Genomic DNA, 17,942 nt, shown 5'->3' on the forward strand with positions numbered 1-17,942 from the left:
GCAAGTTGAGCCTGTCACCCAGCGCCTAAAAAATAGACCTGACATTTCAATTCAACCAAATCTGCACAGTTTTAGCTGGTCAAGTTATTTGTAGTGACCGTAAAAGCAGACTTTTTGTTCTGGGTTGAAAAAGCATTCCCAAATTTGCCATTCTGAAAATAACTAGTTTGTGGTATTTGAGGCCTACTTGAAATCTATCCCAAAAAGTAAATCTTACATTGAAGGTATTGATAGTGTCATTCAGAAAAACCTAAGACACATGCTAGCGTGCTGATAGAAGTGTCATTCTGTGATTAAACCTATAACTGTCACACAGCGCAAAAAAAAACCAGGTCTCACATCTCTATTCAACCAAATCTGCACAGTTTTAGCTGGTCAAGTTATTTGTAGTGACCGTAAAAGCAGACTTTTTGTTCTGGGTTGAAAAAGCATTCCCAAATTTGCCATTCTGAAAATAACTAGTTTGTGGTATTTGAGGCCTACTTGAAATCTATCCCAAAAAGAAACACTTACATTGAAGGTATTGATAGTGTCATTCAGAAAAACCTAAGACACACGCTAGCGTGCTGATAGAAGTGTCATTCTGTGATTAAACCTATAACTGTCACACAGCGCGAAAAAAAACAGGTCTCACATCTCTATTCAACCAAATCTGCACAGTTTTAGCTGGTCAAGTTATTTGTAGTGACCGTAAAAGCAGACTTTTTGTTCTGGGTTGAAAAAGCATTCCCAAATTTGCCATTCTCAAAATTGTGGTGAACGGGAACAATGAGGAAAACATCTAATAAGGGACGCGGACGTGGACATGGTCGTGGTGGTGTTAGTGGACCCTCTGGTGCTGGGAGAGGACGTGGCCGTTCTGCCACAGCCACACGTCCTAGTGAACCAACTACCTCAGGTCCCAGTAGCCAGCAGAATTTACAGCGATATTTGGTGGGGCCCAATGCCGTTCTAAGGATGGTAAGGCCTGAGCAGGTACAGGCATTAGTCAATTGGGTGGCCGACAGTGGATCCAGCACGTTCACATTATCTCCCACCCAGTCTTCTGCAGAAAGTGCACAGATGGCGCATGAAAACCAAGCCCATCGGTCTGTCACATCACCCCCATGCATATCAGGGAAACTGTCTGAGCCTCAAGTTATGCAGCAGTCTCTTATGCTGTTTGAAGACTCTGCTGCCAGGGTTTCCCAAGGGCATCCACCTAGCCCTTCCCCAGGGGTGGAAGAGATGGAATGCACTAACGCACAACCACTTATTTTTCCTGATGATGAGGACATGGGAATACCACCTCAGCACGTCTCTGATGATGACGAAACACAGGTGCCAACTGCTGCGTCTTTCTGCAGTGTGCAGACTGAACAGGAGGTCAGGGATCAAGACTGGGTGGAAGACGATGCAGGGGACGATGAGGTCCTAGACCCCACATGGAATGAAGGTCGTGCCACTGACTTTCACAGTTCGGAGGAAGAGGCAGTGGTGAGACCGAGCCAACAGCGTAGCAAAAGAGGGAGCAGTGGGAAAAATCAGAACACCCGCCGCCAAGAGACTCCGCCTGCTACTGACCACCGCCATCTGGGACCGAGCACCCCAAAGGCAGCTTCAAGGAGTTCCCTGGCATGGCACTTCTTCAAACAATGTGCTGACGACAAGACCCGAGTGGTTTGCACGCTGTGCCATCAGAGCCTGAAGCGAGGCATTAACGTTCTGAACCTTAGCACAACCTGCATGACCAGGCACCTGCATGCAAAGCATGAACTGCAGTGGAGTAAACACCTTAAAAACAAGGAAGTCACTCAGGCTCCCCCTGCTACATCTTCTGCTGCTGCCGCCTCGGCCTCTTCTGCTGCTGCTGCCGCCGCCTCGGCCTCTTCCTCCGCCTCTGGAGGAACGTTGGCACCTGCCGCCCAGCAAACATGGGATGTACCACCAACACCACCACCTGCGTCACCAAGCATCTCAACCATGTCACATGGCAGCGTTCAGCTCTCCATCTCACAAACATTTGAGAGAAAGCGTAAATTCTCACCTAGCCACCCTCGATCCCTGGCCCTGAATGCCAGCATTTCTAAACTACTGGCCTATGAAATGCTGTCATTTAGGCTGGTGGACACACACAGCTTCAAACAGCTCATGTCACTTGCTGTCCCACAGTATGTTGTTCCCAGCCGCCACTACTTCTCTAAGAGAGCCGTGCCTTCCCTGCACAAACAAGTGTCCGATAAAATCAAGTGTGCACTGCGCAACGCCATCTGTGGCAAGGTCCACCTAACCACAGATACGTGGACCAGTAAGCACGGCCAGGGACGCTATATCTGCCTAACTGCACACTGGGTAAATGTAGTGGCGGCTGGGCCCCAGGCGGAGAGCTATTTGGCGCACGTCCTTCCGCCGCCAAGGATCGCAGGGCAACATTCTTTGCCTCCTGTCTCCTCCTCCTCCTACTCAGCTTCCTCCTCCTCTTCTTCCACCTTCTCATCCAGTCAGCCACACACCTTCACCACCAACTTCAGCACAGCACGGGGTAAACGTCAGCAGGCCATTCTGAAACTCATATGTTTGGGGGACAGGCCCCACACCGCACAGGAGTTGTGGCGGGGTATAGAACAACAGACCGACGAGTGGTTGCCGCCGGTGAGCCTCAAGCCCGGCCTGGTGGTGTGCGATAATGGGCGAAATCTCGTTGCAGCTCTGGGACTAGCCGGTTTGACGCACATCCCTTGCCTGGCGCATGTGCTGAATTTGGTGGTGCAGAAGTTCATTCGCAACTATCCCGACATGTCAGAGCTGCTGCATAAAGTGCGGGCCGTCTGTTCGCGCTTCCGGCGTTCACACCCTGCCGCTGCTCGCCTGTCTGCGCTACAGCGTAACTTCGGCCTTCCCGCTCACCGCCTCATATGCGACGTACCCACCAGGTGGAACTCCACCTTGCATATGCTGGACAGACTGTGCGAGCAGCAGCAGGCCATAGTGGAGTTTCAGCTGCAGCACGCACGGGTCAGTCGCACTGCGGATCAGACCCACTTCACCACCAATGACTGGGCCTCCATGCGAGACCTGTGTGCCCTGTTGCGCTGTTTCGAGTACTCCACCAACATGGCCAGTGGCGATGACGCCATTATCAGCGTTACAATACCACTTCTATGTCTCCTTGAGAAAACACTTAGGGCGATGATGGAAGAGGAGGTGGCCCAGGAGGAAGAGGAGGAAGAGGGGTCATTTTTAGCACTTTCAGGCCAGTCTCTTCGAAGTGACTCAGAGGGAGGTTTTTTGCAACACCAGAGGCCAGGTACAAATGTGGCCAGACAGGGCCCACTACTGGAGGACGAGGAGGACGAGGATGAGGAGGAGGTGGAGGAGGATGAGGATGAAGCATGTTCACAGCGGGGTGGCACCCAAAGCAGCTCGGGCCCATCACTGGTGCGTGGCTGGGGGGAAACACAGGATGATGACGATACGCCTCCCACAGAGGACAGCTTGTCCTTACCTCTGGGCAGCCTGGCACACATGAGCGACTACATGCTGCAGTGCCTGCGCAACGACAGCAGAGTTGCCCACATTTTAACGTGTGCGGACTACTGGGTTGCCACCCTGCTGGATCCCCGGTACAAAGACAATGTGCCCACCTTACTTCCTACACTGGAGCGTGATAGGAAGATGCGCGAGTACAAGCGCATGTTGGTAGACGCGCTACTGAGAGCATTCCCAAATGTCACAGGGGAACCAGTGGAAGCCCAAGGCGAAGGCAGAGGAGGAGCAAGAGGTCGCCAACGCAGCTGTGTCACGCCCAGCTCCTCTGAGGGCAGGGTTAGCATGGCAGAGATGTGGAAAAGTTTTGTCAACACGCCACAGCTAAGTGCACCACCACCTGATACGGAACGTGTTAGCAGGAGGCAACATTTCACTAACATGGTGAACAGTACCTGTGCACACCCCTCCACGTACTGACTGATGGTTCGGCCCCATTCAACTTCTGGGTCTCCAAATTGTCCACGTGGCCAGAGCTAGCCTTTTATGCCTTGGAGGTGCTGGCCTGCCCGGCGGCCAGCGTTTTGTCTGAACGTGTATTCAGCACGGCAGGGGGCGTCATTACAGACAAACGCAGCCGCCTGTCTACAGCCAATGTGGACAAGCTGACGTTCATAAAAATGAACCAGGCATGGATCCCACAGGACCTGTCCATCCCTTGTGCAGATTACATATTAACTACCTCCCCTTAACAATATATTATTCTACTCCAGGGCACTTCCTCATTCAATACTATTTTTAATTTCATTTTACCATTATATTGCGGGGCAACCCAAAGTTGAATGAACCTCTCCTCTGTCTGGGTGCCGGAGCCTAAATGTGTGACAGTGGCCTGTTCCAGTGGTGGGAGACGTGAAGCCTGATTCTCTGCTATGACATGAATACAGATTCTGCGCTGACATAAGGCCAGATTCTCTGTTACGGGACCGCTCTCCTCTGCCTGGGTGCCTGGGCCTAAATGTGTGACAGTGGCCTGTTCCAGTGGTGGCTGACGTGAAGCCTGATTCTCTGCTATGACATGAAGACAGATTCTGCGCTGACATAAGGCCAGATTCTCTGTTACGGGACCGCTCTCCTCTGTCTGGGTGCCGGGGCCTAAATGTGTGACAGTGGCCTGTTCCAGTGGTGGGTGACGTGAAGCCTGATTCTCTGCTATGACATGAAGACAGATTCTGCGCTGACATAAGGCCAGATTCTCTGTTACGGGACCGCTCTCCTCTGTCTGGGTGACGGGGCCTAAATGTGTGACAGTGGCCTGTTCCAGTGGTGGGTGACGTGAAGCCTGATTCTCTGCTATGACATGAATACAGATTCTGCGCTGACATAAGGCCAGATTCTCTGTTACGGGACCTCTCTCCTCTGCCTGGGTGCCAGGGCCTAAATGTGTGACAGTGGCCTGTTCCAGTGGTGGCTGATGTGAAGCCTGATTCTCTGCTATGACATGAAGACAGATTCTGCGCTGACATAAGGCCAGATTCTCTGTTACGGGACCGCTCTCCTCTGTCTGGGTGCCGGGGCCTAAATGTGTGACAGTGGCCTGTTCCAGTGGTGGGTGACGTGAAGCCTGATTCTCTGCTATGACATGAAGACAGATTCTGCGCTGACATAAGGCCAGATTCTCTGTTACGGCACCGCTCTCCTCTGTCTGGGTGACGGGGCCTAAATGTGTGACAGTGGCCTGTTCCAGTGGTGGGTGACGTGAAGCCTGATTCTCTGCTATGACATGAATACAGATTCTGCGCTGACATAAGGCCAGATTCTCTGTTACGGGACCTCTCTCCTCTGTCTGGGTGCCGGGGCCTAAATGTGTGACAGTGGCCTGTTCCAGTGGTGGGTGACGTGAAGCCTGATTCTCTGCTATGACATGAAGACAGATTCTGCGCTGACATAAGGCCAGATTCTCTGTTACGGGACCGCTCTCCTCTGTCTGGGTGACGGGGCCTAAATGTGTGACAGTGGCCTGTTCCAGTGGTGGGTGACGTGAAGCCTGATTCTCTGCTATGACATGAATACAGATTCTGCGCTGACATAAGGCCAGATTCTCTGTTACGGGACCTCTCTCCTCTGCCTGGGTGCCAGGGCCTAAATGTGTGACAGTGGCCTGTTCCAGTGGTGGCTGACGTGAAGCCTGATTCTCTGCTATGACATGAAGACAGATTCTGCGCTGACATAAGGCCAGATTCTCTGTTACGGGACCGCTCTCCTCTGTCTGGGTGCCGGGGCCTAAATGTGTGACAGTGGCCTGTTCCAGTGGTGGGTGACGTGAAGCCTGATTCTCTGCTATGACATGAAGACAGATTCTGCGCTGACATAAGGCCAGATTCTCTGTTACGGGACCGCTCTCCTCTGTCTGGGTGTCGGGGCCTAAATGTGTGACAGTGGCCTGTTCCAGTGGTGGGTGACGTGAAGCCTGATTCTCTGCTATGACATGAAGACAGATTCTGCGCTGACATAAGGCCAGATTCTCTGTTACGGGACCGCTCTCCTCTGTCTGGGTGCCGGGGCCTAAATGTGTGACAGTGGCCTGTTCCAGTGGTGGCTGACGTGAAGCCTGATTCTCTGCTATGACATGAAGACAGATTCTGCGCTGACATAAGGCCAGATTCTCTGTTACGGGACCGCTCTCCTCTGTCTGGGTGCCGGGGCCTAAATGTGTGACAGTGGCCTGTTCCAGTGGTGGGTGTCGTGAAGCCTGATTCTCTGCTATGACATGAAGACTGATTCTGCGCTGATATAAGGCCAGATTCTCTGTTACGGGACCTCTCTCCTCTGTCTGGGTGCCGGGGCCTAAATGTGTGACAGTGGCCTGTTCCAGTGGTGGGTGACGTGAAGCCTGATTCTCTGCTATGACATGAAGACAGATTCTGCGCTGACATAAGGCCAGATTCTCTGTTACGGCACCGCTCTCCTCTGTCTGGGTGACGGGGCCTAAATGTGTGACAGTGGCCTGTTCCAGTGGTGGGTGACGTGAAGCCTGATTCTCTGCTATGACATGAATACAGATTCTGCGCTGACATAAGGCCAGATTCTCTGTTACGGGACCTCTCTCCTCTGCCTGGGTGCCAGGGCCGAAATGTGTGACAGTGGCCTGTTCCAGTGGTGGCTGACGTGAAGCCTGATTCTCTGCTATGACATGAAGACAGATTCTGCGCTGACATAAGGCCAGATTCTCTGTTACGGGACCGCTCTCCTCTGTCTGGGTGCCGGGGCCTAAATGTGTGACAGTGGCCTGTTCCAGTGGTGGGTGACGTGAAGCCTGATTCTCTGCTATGACATGAATACAGATTCTGCGCTGACATAAGGCCAGATTCTCTGTTACGGGACCGCTCTCCTCTGCCTGGGTGCCTGGGCCTAAATGTGTGACAGTGGCCTGTTCCAGTGGTGGGTGACGTGAAGCCTGCTTCTCTGCTATGACATGAAGACAGATTCTGTGCTGACATAAGGCCAGATTCTCTGTTACGGGACCTCTCACCTCTGTCTGGGTGCCGGGGCCTAAATATGTGACAGTGGCCTGTTCCAGTGGTGGGTGATGTGAAGCCTGATTCTCTGCTATGACATGAAGACTGATTCTGCGCTGACATAAGGCCAGATTCTCTGTTACGGGACCTCTCTCCTCTGTCTGGGTGCCGGGGCCTAAATGTGTGACAGTGGCCTGTTCCAGTGGTGGGTGACGTGAAGCCTGATTCTCTGCTATGACATGAAGACTGATTCTGCGCTGACATAAGGCCAGATTCTCTGTTACGGGACCTCTCTCCTCTGTCTGGGTGCCGGGGCCTAAATGTGTGACAGTGGCCTGTTCCAGTGGTGGGTGACGTGAAGCCTGATTCTCTGCTATGACATGAAGACTGATTCTGTGCTGACATGAAGCCAGATTCTCTGCTATGGCATGAAGAGACTGATTCTCTGCTGACATGAAGCCAGATTCTTTGCTATGGCATGAAGAGACTGATTCTCTGCTGACGTGAAGCCAGATTCTCTGCTATGGGACCTCTGTCCAATTGATATTGGTAAATTTTTATTTTTTTTATTTTTATTTTAATTCATTTCCCTATCTACATTTGTTTGCAGGGGATTTACCTACATGTTGCTGCCTTTTGCAGCCCTCTAGCTCTTTCCTGGGCTGTTTTACAGCCTTTTTAGTGCCGAAAAGTTCGGGTCCCCATTGATTTTAATGGGGTTCGGGTTCGGGACGAAGTTCGGGTCGGGTTCGGATCCCGAACCCGAACATTTCCGGGAAGTTCGGCCGAACTTCTCGAACCCGAACATCCAGGTGTTCGCTCAACTCTACTGGCGGGAGCTGACGACGCCGCCGCGAGGTTTGAGAGGGAATGGAGCATATGGAGAGCTTCTCCGCTTGCTGTACCATCCCCTGTCTGATATATTTAAGTATATTCTATATATACAGTCGATGTCCTGTATACAGGAGTATATCTTGATAGAATTATGCCTGCGCAAACGTGTCCTAACGATTGCACTGTATGTTTTTTATGTTTGTATGCTCTTATGTTTGTTCTATGGTGTACTGTTAGTCTACCTCCGTTTGTCTTATATTTTACTGTGGTATGTATATCGGCTACCGGTGTTGCCATCGTGATTATATACAGTGTTAACTACGTAGCCATTTGTCCCTTTCCAAGATAACAATGTATGTCTTTTTTTAAAAACCAATAAAAAGTATTAAACGTAAAACAGCTTTCTGAAGAAGCACATCAATCTATTTGTCTTGAGAATTCAAAGGCTGTGAACACATTCAGAGGCAATTATTTTCATGATTCCATTTTACTGAATTTGGGCTAAAAATCACTTTTTTTCTGTTGGTCTTTATGAAAAAATTTCAGCAGTTGTCATAAAGGGTTAAGTTTTAGCCTCTTACTTTCACTTTTACTTTGAGCTGCCATTGGCTAGGTTTAGCTTTTATCTTTGAATTACTAACAGCTCATAAGCCATCTTTTTATCATTATGATAAGAAGTGAGCTATAATGAGTGTTTACGAGCTCTCAGGAAATCAGCGATAAGCTTCACATGAGCCATCAGCTGACAGGACACAGTGTAAACACAGAGCCTGCTAATAGAGAATCTCAACCCTGTATAGTGAAAGGGCTGAAATTTTAAAATAAAAAACGAATTTACATTTTTTTAGCTCAAAATAATTGCACTGCAATAAAAAAAATAAAAAATTCCCCCTAAAGGTGTCCATAGCCTTTAAGAATATACCTTCACTGGGTTATCGGTTATCCAGGTGAGTTACACACATGTCTAGCTGTACATATGATGTAAAAAAAAAACGTAATTATATCATGTCACCTTTTTCCATTGCTCCGTGGCCCAGTTCAAGAACCCATTGTAGGTGCTTTTGAAGAGGGGTCAGCATGGACACGCTGACTGGTCTTTGGCTGTATTTTCCCATACTCTGCGAGCTGTATAGTACTGTGTGTTCTGACACTTTTTATCATAGCCAGCATTAACCTTTTCAACATTTTTTTTGCTATAGCAGCAACTGTTCTGTGGGAATAGTCCAGACAGAGTAGCCTTCAATCCCTATCAATGAGCCATGCTTTCCCATGACAATATCCCTGGTTCATCAGTCCTTCTTATTTGGATCAATATCGGCAGGTCAAATCCTTATGCTTCATTTTTCTGGCTTCTAAAACATCAGCTTTAAAGGCCATGTACACCTTTGGAGGCAATTTTTTTATGATTGCATTTTACTCATTTTTGGTGAAAAATCATATTTTCAATTGTCCTTTATTAACAAATATTGAGCCACTCTGCCACAAAGGGTTAACAGTTTTTCTGTGTGACTGGTACTTTCACTTTGTGCTGTTCAGCTAATAACCCTTATCTCTAAACTACTAAGAGGTCATAAACACTTATTTAAACCACATTCTTATCAGTAAGATCAATAAGAAGCTATAATGAGTGTTTATAATGTGAGAGAACAGAGATAAGGAGTCCATCCAGGGCCATCTTTAACGCGGGGCAAAAGGGGCAGCTGACCCGGGCCAGTTGCTCCTGGGGGGCCCAAGGTAGCTGCCTCTTGAGCCCCGCTGGCCAGTGGCATAGCATGGGCGGGGCCATTGCCCCGGGCACAAAATTCCAGGAGGGGAGGGTGCTATCAGGGCCGCACCGCCAATTAGGCAAAGTGAGGCGATGGCTCCAGGCGGCGCGGCCCTGGTGACAAGTGGGGGGTGGCGGCAGGGCACAGGGAGATGAGCGCTTCCACTGTGAAAGCGCTCATCTCCATAGTCATCTGTATCGCCGTCCTCAGGACAGCGATTCAGATAGATATGCTGTGGCGGGGCAGGGGAGGGCATTATACTTACCTGTGAGCTGCGATGTCTGCGTCCGGTCGGGAGCTCCTCCTACTGGTAAGTGACAGGTCCGGTCGGGAGCTCCTCCTACTGGTAAGTGACAGGTCCGGCCGGGAGCTCCTCCTACTGGTAAGTGACATGACCTGTCACTTACCAGTAGGAGGAGCTCCCGGCCGGACCTGTCACTTACCAGTAGGAGGAGCTCCCGACCGGACGCAGACATCGCAGCTCACAGGTAAGTATAATGGTTCTACAAATTGCTAAGTAACCATGGCAACCGGGACTGCAGTAGCGTCCTGGTTGCCATGGTTACCGATCGGTGCCCCAGCGATTAAACTGGGACTCCGATCGGTACACTCCGCTGCCACCAATGATAGGGGGGAGATTTTAATTAGGAGGGGGAGGGAGGGGAGAAGGCCAACTGGCCACCAACGAGTTAACTACAGGGGAGGAAGGGGGGGGGCCCACTGGCCACCAATTAGTTAACTACAGGGGAGGGGGGGGCCCACTGGCCACCAACGAGTTAACTACAGGGGAGGGAGGGGGGCCGGCCGCACTGGCCACCAATGAGTTAACTACAGGGGAGGGGGGGCCCACTGGCCACCAATGAATAAACTACAGGGGGGGGCTGGCCGCACTGGCCACCAATGAGTTAACTACAGGGGAGGGAGGGGGGGGGGCGGCCACACTGTCCACCAATGTGTTAACTACAGGGGGGGTCTGCCCCCTGCTGCCTGGCAGCACCTGCCAGGCAGCAGGGGGCAGTCATGTACACAGTTCTTTTAGTATATTCTAACCTGAAGCGTCCCCATCACCATGGGAACGCCTCTGTGTTAGAATATACTGTCGGATTTGAGTTTCACAATGTAACTCAAATCCGACGGTATATTCTAACATAGAGGTGTTCCCATGGTGATGGGGACGCTTCAAGTTAAAATATACCATCGGATTGGAGAAAACTCCGATCCGATGGTATATTAACTCCTGACTTTACATTGAAAGTCAATGGGGAACGGATCCGTTTGAAATTGCACCATATTGTGTCAACGTCAAACGGATCCGTCCCCATTGACTTGCATTGTAATTCAGGACGGATCCGTTTGGCTCCGCACGGCCAGGCGGACACCAAAACGACTTTTTTTTCATGTCCGTGGATCCTCCAAAAATCAAGGAAGACCCACGGACGAAAAAACGGTCACGGATCACGGAAAAACGGAACCCCGTTTTGCGGACCGCAAAAAAATACGGTCGTGTGCATGAGGCCTTAGTCTGCTTTGCTTTGGGCACTTGGAACAGCGAAGCCGGCCCAGCTGGGCACTTGGAAGCAGTTTTTCAGCAGAATAAAAGCATTTTTTTTCCCTGGACATTTTTAAAGACACAAAGTACACAGGGATGTTTGAAATGCATTTGCAATCTTCTGTGGGGCAATGCTGTTAGTTATATTTGTGAAAATGAGGTGACAGACTCCCTTTAACAACCTACCGTATATATAATTTTTACAGAGTTCAGAAATGACTACTGTGCCGTTTACAAATCTGACACTTTCAAAAGAAGCAGAAAAAATAGGTTCTGAAAAATAATTTGGAGAAGGAAGATTTCTGCTTCTGCCATTTCAAAAACTACCATAACCTTGAATAAATGTATTATTAGTGTTAAAAGCAAGTTTATATCAATTATGTAACTTTACTTTAGTAATTTGAAAATGTAGTAACTTAAGAAATCACAAGCAAAGCTTTCATACTTTGCCAAAATTGGTAATAAAAGCAGATGCGTTGTTATGGAAAGTTGATTGAATTTAATCATCCTTTAAGTCAGTACATTCCAACTAGAAAGAAAGAAATACAAAAAAAAAACCCATCTCTTCTCTTGAGAATATCAAAGCTCTTCTTAGGAGAAGATACATAGTCACATAGTCCATAGTACTTCATTGAAAAAAGACATATGCATCAAATAGGGGCACCATTTAGTACTATAGTTGCAGGCTTCCCACAGCTTTCACTAGGCCTACGATGAGCAGATCATTGCTTGGATGGCTTCCTTTAGAGAAAGGGTTGTCCGACAGGGATAATTAGCATGATGATTCCTTTACTTCCTTTACTCCATATATACGCCTATAATTGTGGCCAGTGCTGCAACATCATAAATCACTTCCAATCATTTACAACTGGACTCAATATTAAAAGCCAAACAAAACCACTTTGTGGGGGATTTATCAAACTAGTGTAAAGTAAAAGTGGCTCAGTTTCCCATAGCAACCAATCAGATCCACCTTCCATTTTTCACAGCTCCTTTGGAAAATAAAAGTTAGAATCCGATTTGTTGCTATGGGCAAATAACCAAGTTCTACTTTACACCAGTTTGATGAATCTCCCCCTTTGTACTTAATACACCATGTTTCAGGTTCTATAATGTCATCTAAGCCTAATTCAATTCTCTATTTGTTTCACACCAGTAATGTATTATTTTCCCCTCATGGGTTCGTATAATATCAATGTAGTTAAAGGATCAGTCTTTTGTCCATCTAGTGTATTTCTGATTGGTTTGTTGAATCTCCTATTAGGGTTAACAAAGTTTACTGTAGATTTGGCACATTTGAACTTTTCTTTTACAAACTTATCTAGAGTTAAACTTTCCCCAGTAGCTGTCACGGCGGGGAGTGGGGGAAATCCCCCACCGTGCGGTGTCAGAGGGTAAAGGGGATCAGCCTGGCCAAAAGGAGTAATAAGGGAGCAGGTCACCTCCTACCGCGTCCCTAATCCTCTCCCTGACTCCTACTGTATGAGCGGACCCCGATGGTAGGACGACTCATACTCAGGATACCTAGAAATCCTAAGTCGCCCTGGTAATCCCTCACCAAGGAGCAGGGAAGAGACGACCTGTTCATCCCAGTCATGGAGGAACAGGAGTCTCTATCTGAGGCCAGGCTGCAAGGAGAGGGGAACACATATAGCTATAGAGAGATGGCAGGTAAGTGAAACCAGTAACACACTTACCTGCCACAGACACACTGACTGGAACCCGTGCACAAGTGCTGGTGTCCACACAAACATTAAAGGACACAGCACACACCACAAACCACACAGGAACCCAGGACACCATAGCTGCAATAAATGTGAAACGGGAATGTCTAAACAACATGCTGGACACCAAACACTACCAGACATGTAACACCAAAAATAGACATACCAACACCCTGATCAAAACCCACTCCATACACAAAGGGACAGGAAGGGAAGGAGACACCATGATAACATTGATGACCACAAGGGTGGCCCTCATTGGACAGATGGAAATACCAGACAAGGAGCTTAACTCCAGCACACACCAAGGCTGGAGTACAACTGCCTCCTGACCTAAAGCCACAGGTATAAGAAGTGACCACACCCAGCAAGGTAGATAACCCTTACATCACCAGACAGGGGAAAGAAGCCACTTAAAGGGGAAGTGCACACACAAGCAAAGAAAGCTAAACGTTGCCACAGGCAACAACATGCGTGGCAACCATGTCACGGCAATCACCCAGAAGGCCGAGACACTGCCACCGCATGCACAGACAGAAACACGTTGCCGCGGGCAACCGCAAGTGTTGCAACAGTGTCACAGTGTCACAGTCTGTTCTTAGAAAGATTATATCTTTCTATTTTTGATGGTCATGAAAAAGAGATAACGCTCTGCTGCCATACGGATGGAAAACATGGAGAAACGGAATGCTGCCACAGACAATATTGATGACGTACAGGTGGAAAATCGTCCATTTTTAGCAGATGGCACATGCACAAATTTTACATTGCTAATCTAAATAAGCCATAAATGGAACAGTCACAAGGAACATTTTTTGGATCTTAAGGGCTCATGCACACTAACTTGGTTTAGTTCTGCATCCGAGCCACAAAAAATGACCCATTCACTTCAATGGGGCTGCAAAAGATGTGGACAGCACGTGTGCTGTCAGCATCCGTCGCTCCATTCCGTGGAGCAACAAAAAAAAAAATAGAACATATACTATTCTTGTCCGTTTTGTTTCTATTATGGGCGGCCCGTTCTGCAAATTGAGGAACGCACACGGGTGGCATCTGTGTTTTGCGGATCTGCAATTTTCAGACCGCAAAATATAGCATTGTCGTGTGCATGAGCCCTAAGGTATGGTTATGCAGTCAGGTTTCTTTGAAAGCCAAAATTAGGAGTGGATCATTAAAGGAGAGAAAGTGTAAAGGAAAAACACAATCTCTCTTCTTTTTTTAATTCACTCCTAGTTTTGCCTTTCAAAACTGTATGCAGAAACCTGACTTTGTGGCCGTTCCCTTAGAATAATGGTAATACGTCAAATATGCTACATCAAAGTCTTGGTGTAACATGTTGACTTTCAGGATAAAATAGACACAGAAACAGAAATAGAATCCCTGAAGAAAATCAGGTACAAAGACACAGATAGAATTACATTTTACATTTTAAGAAAAATTGTAAATGAAAAATTTAAATGTCAAAAAAGTTTCCACACTCAATAGATATTTTTCTGCAAATGTGACAGCCTGATATATTAATCAGTAGAAATGTTTAATTCTGGTTGTCTACATTGATTGTAAAAAAGGCCCAAGTAGAAAATCAATTACTCACCAAATGATATATGGCCATCATATAAGCCGGTAATTGGACCTGTAAGCCCATGGGTTTGGATGTTCCTTTGATTTGTTCTGGTGTCATGTTGCTCGTTGTAGTTTCTGCTGGGTCACTGTTTATAAGACATGAATGAATTTACTGTGAAGGCGAAGCCTTAAACCAACTTCCTTCCTGTGTTCATGCTTTTTAACGCATGAGTTAAGATGTGTGAAATGGTAAAGCTATCAGTATAAATGCACGGTTTTTCTCTTATAATGTAGCCGGCACAATATGCATAATATACCCAACACAATTTATCTACAACTCCCCTAATATTCATGGTGGGCACTGTAAAGTCTATTGCCTATTGTCTCATAGCCCTCACTCCTCCTTTAGGGCTTATTTAAACAGGGCAGGGATCTCCTGAAAGACTATTTGTACAAATGTTCATTTAAGTTCATTGCCACGTGTAAACTTTGTAAAAGTGAATGTGCTGCCAACAATAATGAAAACTCTGTGGAGCAAATTATGACATTTCCTATTCTTTAGAGACAAAGACAATCCATTTTTTTGGACTTTGTAACCAATATACCCTACCAGATAAGTGGTGACCGCTTGGTACCCGTGGTGGATTTTGTTGATAATACCAAGCGCTGCTTCACCATACAGTCACCATTTTTACCAACTATGGATTCGATTCCTTCATTGTCTTTGTGTTACATACAGTAGGTTCTGATACCTCCAGTTTAAGAGGTATTAGTTTTCCTCAGACATCTTAGCGTTGAAACATGTTAGAACAATTTCAGACTCACAAGAAAAACTTCAAATTCAAGATCCACAGAAAATCTATGGTGGAACTTAATTTCCAAAGCATGTGATCATGCATTCTGCTATTACACTGTAATCACTACAATGATTACAGACAATCGATTCATTTATATTTAGGTACCAGTTTCTTCCATCTCTTATAATTTATATTGCTTGATTTATTTTTTAAATTATATATTCTTAACCTATTTCTATACATAAAATTAATGATCATTATCCTTTTAAAGTTGATATTAATAAAAAGGGAAATGAAAAATTATTGGACTCCCAAATATAATCCAGTATTTTGCCATATATTTAGATTCCTGATAAATGATTTAGTCCATAGGAAGAGTCATGGAAATGTTTCCCTAATATGTATGTTCTTGCATTAATTAGAACATTTAACAAAGCTAATTGAAACAACAAATAATAATAATAATAATAATAATAAAAAACAATAATAAACTAAAAATAATAAACAAGAAACAAAGAAAGGGTGGCACTGCTTCTCGTCCCATATATTAGTTAGTGCGTCTCTATTTGGTAGTGCGTCTCCACGAGTGGGTCTTTCCGCTCACTCTAGGTGGTGCTCCAGACTTGTAGTAAGCTTTAATAATACAAAATCATAAAGAAAACAGGTGGCACTCACCAAAGTAGTGAATTCTTTGTTTATTCCGAACAAAAGTATGCTCTGGATAGAAAGGCAGGTGCCTGAGGAAGCGCAGGCTGTCACTACTAGCTGTTAGCCTGCGTGGTGTGCTATGTCCGCCTCTGTCTTGCTATCCAGGGCATACTTTTGTTCGGAATAAGCAAAGAATTCGCTACTTTGGTAAGTTCCGCCTGTTTATGATTTTGTCTTATTATATTAGTGTTTTAGTCCTGGTGCTCATAAAGTACCTTCATGTTTTGTTTTGTTTTGTTTTACTCAGGAGCATGGTATGCAATAGAAATCCATTTCTACCCAATGAGATTACTATATACAGTATAAGGAGAGTCCTTCAGAGATGGGAACTGTTAGAAATTATGATGTAATGTCTTTTCAAGTGATACAGAACCTAGGAGCATAATTTTACAGACTATGTAGGGAGTGCTAACTGGATTCCCCTTTAAGAATGATTGCAGAATTTGTTGAACAGACTTTATGTTCTTCACACGAGTGGCCCAAAAAGCTTAATGGTTACAAATAGGGTTGAGCGAATCGAGCTTATGTTCATAGATCCAAAGTCTATTCAAACAGAAACAGCATTGCCAACATTTTTTTTAACGAATTGACTTTGGATCTATGATCAGAAGCTCGATTTGCTCAACCCTAGTTGCAAACACTCAGAGTAGCAAAGTATTTTATTTTTTACCGTATGGTGTTTCAGACACATATTGATACTTCTTCCTGCTATCAGCTCCTTATAAAATCTCCTGGTATTTGCTACGACAGCTAATATTATAGCAAAATCGTGATGCATCTAATTACATAACAAGTGGAAAACAATGAGAACAGCCACTTAAGCCAAAGTCATATTAGTAAGGGAGGCAGGGGTGAAGCTTACCCCAAATCACAGCTATCAAAATGTCCAGAAGGAGAACTGTACTACACTTGTTTCAGAAAGGGTGATAATGGTATGTTTCTGAATATTTTAAGTATATTGGTAAGTTTCTCTTCCTGCTGATTTCATAGTGCATTCATTCCAGTAAACTTCTACTCTATTAGGCTGGGTTCAGACCTGAGCGTATTTGATATGCGCGTTTAACGCGCGTTTTTTGCAATAGTAAACGCGCGTTTGACGCGCGTTTGTGTGATTGACTACAGTGTCCTATGGCCACAAACGCACGTCAAAACGCCCCAAAGAAGCTCAAGAACTTGTTTGAGCGTAGGGCGTTTTTCAGCGCGTTCAAACGCGCTGTAAACCGCTCAAGTGAGAACCAGGGCCATAGGGAAGCATTGGTTTTCATGTGTTGAGCGTTTTACAGCGCGTTTGAACGCGCTGTAAAACGCTCAAGTGTGAACCCAGCCTTAGGGTCCATTCACACGTCTGCAAAATGGGTCTGCATCCGTTCCGCAATTTTGCAGAACAGGTGCGGACCCATTCATTTTCAATAGGGCCGGAATGTGCTGTCCGTATCCGCACTTCCGGGACCACACTTCCGGAGCAGCACTTCAGTTCCGCAAAAATGTAGAACATGTCCTATTTTTGTCTGCAATTGCGGACAAGAAAAGGCATTTTCTATGAGAGTGCCTGCGATGTGCGGTCTGCAAAATGCGGAAAGCACATTGCCGGTGTCCGTGTTTTGCGGAACCGCAATTTGCGGATCTGCAAAACACATACGGATGTGTGAATGGACCCTTACAGTTGCCATAGATATTGTCAGTTTAGCAATTTAAATATGTGCGTTTTATTTCTCATGTATACTAGGTATTTTTCTTTTTTGCTAATCCCATTTACAACACCTTTAACAGATTAGATTTTGTGAATCCACCCTGTGCTATCAGGGTACTTCCATGCTTAGTCTTATTTTTTAACAATTTCTAGCTTGTAAAAAAACAGACCAAGAAATTCATGTGTTTTACAAGGGTTTTCTTGAGGGGTAGTGTTTTTTAATTAGACTTCTTTTTTTCCTATAGAGTCTATGGTAACATGATTGAACAACTGTCACATTGCAATGTTTTAAAAAAAAAAACAAAGGGCAAAAAATAAATAAACAAAT

At 46.2% G+C, this 17,942-nt stretch overlaps 1 protein-coding gene across 1 annotated transcript in view; it reads right to left on the bottom strand.

Moving 5' to 3' along the window:
- The window catches only part of LAPTM5 (lysosomal protein transmembrane 5), a 100,913-nt gene extending 86,321 nt beyond the window's left edge, over positions 1–14,592 (bottom strand). The window contains exon 1 of the mRNA XM_040421905.1: positions 14,451–14,592. Within this exon, the coding sequence (XP_040277839.1) occupies positions 14,451–14,537 (87 nt within the window). The 5' untranslated portion in view covers positions 14,538–14,592. The remainder of the gene's footprint in view (positions 1–14,450) is intronic.
- Between the last annotated feature and the right edge of the window lie 3,350 nt (positions 14,593–17,942).

The sequence above is a fragment of the Bufo bufo genome, chromosome 3, assembly GCF_905171765.1.
Source record: "Bufo bufo chromosome 3, aBufBuf1.1, whole genome shotgun sequence".
NCBI classification, from domain to species: Eukaryota; Metazoa; Chordata; class Amphibia; order Anura; family Bufonidae; genus Bufo; species Bufo bufo.